General features: G+C 38.6%; 1 protein-coding gene across 1 annotated transcript in view; it reads left to right on the forward strand.

Moving 5' to 3' along the window:
• The window catches only part of POU6F2 (POU class 6 homeobox 2), a 258012-nt gene that overhangs the window by 74783 nt on the left and 177229 nt on the right, over positions 1-6000 (forward strand). Inside the window, exon 3 of the mRNA XM_009273492.1 lies at positions 594-822. Coding sequence (XP_009271767.1) covers positions 594-822 — 229 coding nt within the window. The remainder of the gene's footprint in view (positions 1-593; positions 823-6000) is intronic.

The raw sequence follows: 6000 nt of genomic DNA on the forward strand, positions 1-6000 counted from the left end.
CACAGCTCCTGCATTAGGCATTTCATTATCTTTTATGCCAGGTATTTATTTTCTTTAGAGCAAAATGTAGGCATGATAGTATGGCACTGTATAACATTTTAAAAGATTTCCCATATCACTTCACAGTTTTATCTGAGTTCAGCCATACTCTTAAGAAGATACTCAGTGTTCTTCCTCTTCCCAGGACAGTCTTGTTCCACATAGCTTCTGGTAATTGTTACTGTAGTGTTTTCAGCTTTTACAAATTGGTGTACAACTGGGAAAATTTGGGAAATGCTGGCATTTAGGTACTTGTAGGCTGACTTGAGTTAGGCCTTCTTGTGTTCATAAATTATCTTTGGTGCATGTGTAATGCATTTTCCAGTCTAGATTCAACTGGGATTGCTACCATGCTACATGACTGTAAGGCTTACAGCTTCAGCCTGTCAAGTTTGCCAAAACTTTCTGTGTTGGTGAAAATGTATTCTTTAAGATATTGGAAGCAGTGCACGTCTGTAATGGAACTCAAAAGGATCCCAAGCCAGAAGAGTTGTGAGTGTGTAATAGTGAGCTATGCACAGTAAAATAGGCTTGCTGTCTGTGTTTTGTTACAGCCATTACTGACAGCCCAACAGTTAGCCTCAGCAGTAGCGGGGGTGATGCCAGGAGGCACTCCAGCCCTGAATCAGCCGATCCTTATTCCTTTCAACATGGCTGGGCAGCTGGGGGGCCAACAAGGACTCGTCCTAACTCTACCTACAGCAAATCTCACCAACATCCAAGGGCTGGTAGCAGCAGCTGCAGCAGGAGGCATCATGACTTTGCCATTGCAAAATCTACAAGGTAAGTTATGTTTAGCATTTTTCTAATAGGTTCTTTTGCCTGTTTGTTTCACTTTCTCTCTCTCTTTTAAACCCAGTGATCTCTTTTTCCAATGAAATGTTGCTCTTGATGGGTATTGCAAGTTAATACTTGGATTGTTTTTGAATACTTGAGAGATACTTAAGGGATATTTGCATTTTTATAAAAATAGATTGGAGGTTGGGTCTTAGATTCTATGGGTCAGTAACGTAAAGTCCTTGAATGATTCACTAGGCTTTTCTGTCATCAGTGATCAATGTTCCCTACTCACTTTAAAATTTCAAATGGCAGCATGAAGGCAAGTATTCTGTTTCACCACTGCTGATTAGGGTAGCTGAATGAATAGGGGCAATTAAAAACACAGTATTGCATGAAAATCACTTTTAAAAACCCTTTTATTATAAAATCAGAGTTTTCTCAGCTGCCATCAGTGCCCCGGATATGCGTTCTCATTCTTGCTGCGGGAGGTCTGCTTTATCAATAAGGTTCTGCCACCCTCATCCAAGCTGTTGAGGGAGTTGCGTGACTCCAAAGTCACAAGCAAAAAGTTCATCTCTGCATGTATCCTCCCCATTTTCTGAGCTGTACCATGTTTGCAACAGTTCTACCCTAAGATATCTGCTGCACATTCTCCCTGTGGTCTAAAATCAGACTGAAAAGCAGTTCTATGAGGTCCCATATCCCTGTTCTTTCCTAGTATTCTCTGCTGTTCAATCAATGTGTCTAACACTGTTAGGAACAGCACTCAATCCAAACACATATGATATAAAATACAGATGTATTTATTTACTACTCCTAATTATGTTGATTGCTTCTCAGAAAGCAGTTGCTGCTGAACAGAACTGAACCGAGTATAGCGAGATAATTATTAGCCAATATCTTACAATCGAATTGTACAGCTTTAATGGAAGAGGATGGTAAGGAAGTGACTGTCCAGTGTGAAAGTGATATAAGTGTGGGCAGAAGTATCAAAATAAAGCTTTAGATCTTTGAACTTATTTATTTATTTTTTTAAATTTATTTCTTGCTGATGTAAATGGTAGGAAAAGTTTTCCTTGGACGGAATGGTAATTTTTTTGAAAGAATGCTCTGCACTGTGCTCTAAGTACTTTTTAGTTATTAAACTCTGGTGGCTGCTGATTACCAGCTGAGTTGTTTGAAGCACCAAATCCTACAGGTTGTGAAACAGAGAAAAGGAAGAGACAGCTCATGTGTTGAACAAACTCCCTTACAAACCACATGCATAGTACTCTCTCACCTGTTGACAGCTACTTGCCTTTACCTTGTGCATGTTTTAAAGTTTAATGTCAACAGACCTCTCTTATATTAGTTGTAAATGGTTTTCACTTTAATGTTTAAAATAATATCTCTCTCATACCAGTGAAACAGAGAAAAGGAAGAGACAGCTCATGTGTTGAACAAACTCCCTTACAAACCACATGCATAGTACTCTCACCTGTTGGAACAGCTACTTGCCTTTACCTTGTGCATGTTTTAAAGTTTAATGTCAACAGACCTCTCTTATCATAGTTGTAAATGGTTTTCACTTTAATGTTTAAAATAATATCTCTCTCATACCATTAAGCTGCACCGAAGAACCTGTCATTCATAAATCATAGATGAAAAGGACACACTAATGCACAAATTTTGCTTGTTTAAAATTTGAGAGTGCATGTAAAGTAGGGAACTGGAGATTAAAAAAATAATGCAGGAAGAGGAGCGGGTAAAAGCAGATATAACAAAGTGAAGGGGAAGTGGCTTTTTAGTGTAGGTGGATGATGAAATCTTAATGAAGAAACAGGCATTATAAAAATGTATCCTTCCACTCTGGAGTGCTCCAGGTTATAGTTGCTGGGTATGTAGTATTATAAATAAACATAAGCTTGTGCAGTTCTTACGACATTTATTCACCCGGTGTTGCAAAGCTGGAGGGTAGGGATTAAGCCAGGCAACCTTTGCCCTTTAGTTTAGCCTTGGGTGTCTAATTGCTAGCTAAAAGGTGTAACTCTGCTGCCAAATAAATTTTGCAAGCAATGACCTTACCAGATGAAAAGTTTTCCTCTAGAACCTTTACTGGTAGATAGAAGCATGGGATCAAATAGGGACTGGCTGGAGCATCAGGTGCAGTTCCCTGTCTATGGACGCAATGACATCTTCAATAAAGTAGCTGAAAGGATCAGAACCCGCGAATTCACTTAGTTGTGTTGCTGTTTGTCATCTTCTCTACCCTTCCCTCCCAATCCTTTAAGCAAGTGCCACTGCCCTCATTATTTGGAAGTGAAACTGATACACAAGGAAATGAAGTAACTTGGTCAAGATAGTTCTTAAGGGCCCTGAATCACAGTTGTAAGCTTCTGTTGCTTCCTATATAGCCCACTACCCAAGGCATGTGTGAATGAAGGTAGGAGTCAGGTGAGAGTGCTGTGTTTCTAGAGAACATCTTTAGCTGTATGGTATCATCAGTTCCATTGAACCTGATTGACTTCTGGTCCCTGTTTTTTGTGGTTATTTGAAAGATAATCATAGAATGTGTGTTCTGTTTTGTAGCCAGCACTTTTATAGGTATACTCATAGAAACTCATGCTTCAACACAGTTTTGGTAATTCCTGCCCTTTGGGCGAAATCAGACCATATTCATCAACTTCCATCTCTCTTAAACCTCACTGTGGCACAGTCAACCTAGACAACTGGGGGACATGTATTCATGCTGTTTTCTAACCTCTCTTATTACTCCTGTTGTCACGTCTGCTGTCCCCGAATTTCCAGTGCAGTCAAGCATAGATGTCCACAGCTCCTGTGAGCTGTGAGCTGGGTCTTCTCCTTTCTTCTTTTTCGTCTCTCATCAGTAAACTTCTAAACCTGTTCATCACAAACTACCCCAGCTAGGTAACTCAAAAGACACGCTGAGGAGTTCTTGAATAATGTATGAATTCAGAAAAGTTCTGATCTAACAGTATACTTGAATTCGTACTAAACATTGATCAAGGGAGTGATCCCACTAAATTTTGTGAGATCCACATATATGTTTAACTGATTTTCTCCTCAGGGACTTTCAGGTCTGGTTCAGAGTGATAAGTATGAGACCTCAGGGTGACTGGATGAAACAATGAAAACCCTTGCTTGTGGAAAGAGAAAAGAGCATTCAGTGATAGGAATCATAGAGAAGATATGTTGAGTATTTAAAAAGAGAAAACAAGAGTTTCTTTAAAAATTCAAGACATTGGTAAAATGGAGCGATTAAGGATATGGAAATTACTCAGGCGGTATAACTTATTCAGTGAAATTACCTATTCTTCAGTTGTCAGTTACTTATAAATAAGATTTTTTTTTCCAAATGTATTTGTGTTAAATTGTTCAGTTGCTATATGGTCCTGATCCACCACTAAGTCAATAGGAATTTTGTTGCTGTAAGTGAAAAGAGGTTTAGACTAAGCCTCTTTCAAAATTACTTTCCTTGATACATACTTGATTATTTTCTGTTCATTACACTATGTCATTTGCCATACACACTGCTATACCATATCTGTTTCCTGAGCAAATAAATCAAATGTGTGTGAACAGAAGGAAGGAAGGTGAATGTGTAAATTCTTGCTGTGAAGCTTACAAAAATATGTTTTCCCTGGCTCCTATTAAACACATTTTATATGCACAAAAATATGCAAAGAATGCAATTTACTGAGATGCCAGAGGCTTGGTGGCAGAATAGAGCCATCTGCTTTAGAGTAAACAGAAATCCCTGAACATAACACAGATTCACCTATGGAACTTTGGCTTTCCACCAACAGTTCTTTGAAGAAAACAATAAAATCAACAACCATAACTTTTTACTGTAATCCACTAAAAGCACGGAAGATAAGAGTTTAAAAACCATCCAAGAAAGCTGTTGTCCCAAGAAATTTACACACCTGTTTTCCCCTCACCATTTCTTAGAGTTACAGCTGGAACACAGCCGTGCTTTCCTAACCAGCAAAAATTTTGGAGGTGTCACAATAGCAATGGTGAGGTTGTGAGAAGGGAAAAAGTGAGGCAATGTGTTGCCTGTCTGTTGCTTTTAGTCCATTGCTTCTTGGCCTGTCCTTATTGACTTAATGCAGAAAACACTCTGCCAGCTTTCCTCTTATTGTCCAAACTGGTGTTCACCAATATTCAACTTTCCATCTTCGGAAAACTTTTCTCTGGGCTGAACAGTTTCAGTTTCTGCATCTCCTTTACCAGGTCAGATTTCTCTAGGTTTTGGGGGGAGTGTGTTCTTTTTTTTAATTTTAGTTATCCTTCTCAAGAGTCTCTCCAAGGGACTAGTAGTTGCTTAATATGAGAGTATTCAGTAATGCCTGGGAGCTGATATTCATGGAAAGACATTCTCTCCTTAAGCCCATCTGATTTTTATGTCTCAATGTAATATTTCTGTATATCTGAACAGAAAGATACCTTTTTTGGGGGCTGAGTTTGTTCTGTTTTGTTTTCTTAATATATTTTTTAGCCCTGTTGATTTCATGTCAAGATCACTGAGAAATGGGAAAGTATTCCAGTGCTGAGGAGTTGCAAAAGGGTGTCCTCTCATTTTGTTCACTTTTCCATGACAGCCAAAGCAGTTTTAGCTAAAAAGTTAATGTATTTTAGCTATCCTTTTTGTATAGTATACATGTTTGAAATGAGAAGAAACTATCGCGGTGTTATCACTGCTGGCCACTCACACACCATGGATAACAATTTGGTAGTCTCTCTGCAAAGGGTTGGCCCAAATATATTACATCACATAGCAATGGCACAACAGTGTTTTAGATATCTCCACTGATACGGAGCTTGAATGACACTTGAACCTTGAAAGAAATCAACAAGTTGGAGATTCTAGCCTCATGGCACTGAAACTTTATGTATTTTATTTCTACTACACATTGTACTGTTCCTAAAATGGATGTCAATAATTTATTTCCAAGCCAGAGTTTCTCAATCTTGAGTTCTGAAAGAAATGAGAACAAACTCTCTCCCCAAATCATTAGCGAAAGGCTTCAGTGCTGAAAGGAAGCCTTGCATGGCTGAAAATGTGAAATCATTAAATTACATTATTTAAACAGCGGCAGGTCATATTTTAGCTGCAATACAATGGAAGGGGAAATGTATTAAACATCTTGAGAGCTAGGAGACAGCCATTAAAATGCA

Source organism: Aptenodytes forsteri, unplaced genomic scaffold (assembly GCF_000699145.1).
Source record: "Aptenodytes forsteri isolate BGI_AS27 unplaced genomic scaffold, ASM69914v1 Scaffold270, whole genome shotgun sequence".
Taxonomy (NCBI): domain Eukaryota; kingdom Metazoa; phylum Chordata; class Aves; order Sphenisciformes; family Spheniscidae; genus Aptenodytes; species Aptenodytes forsteri.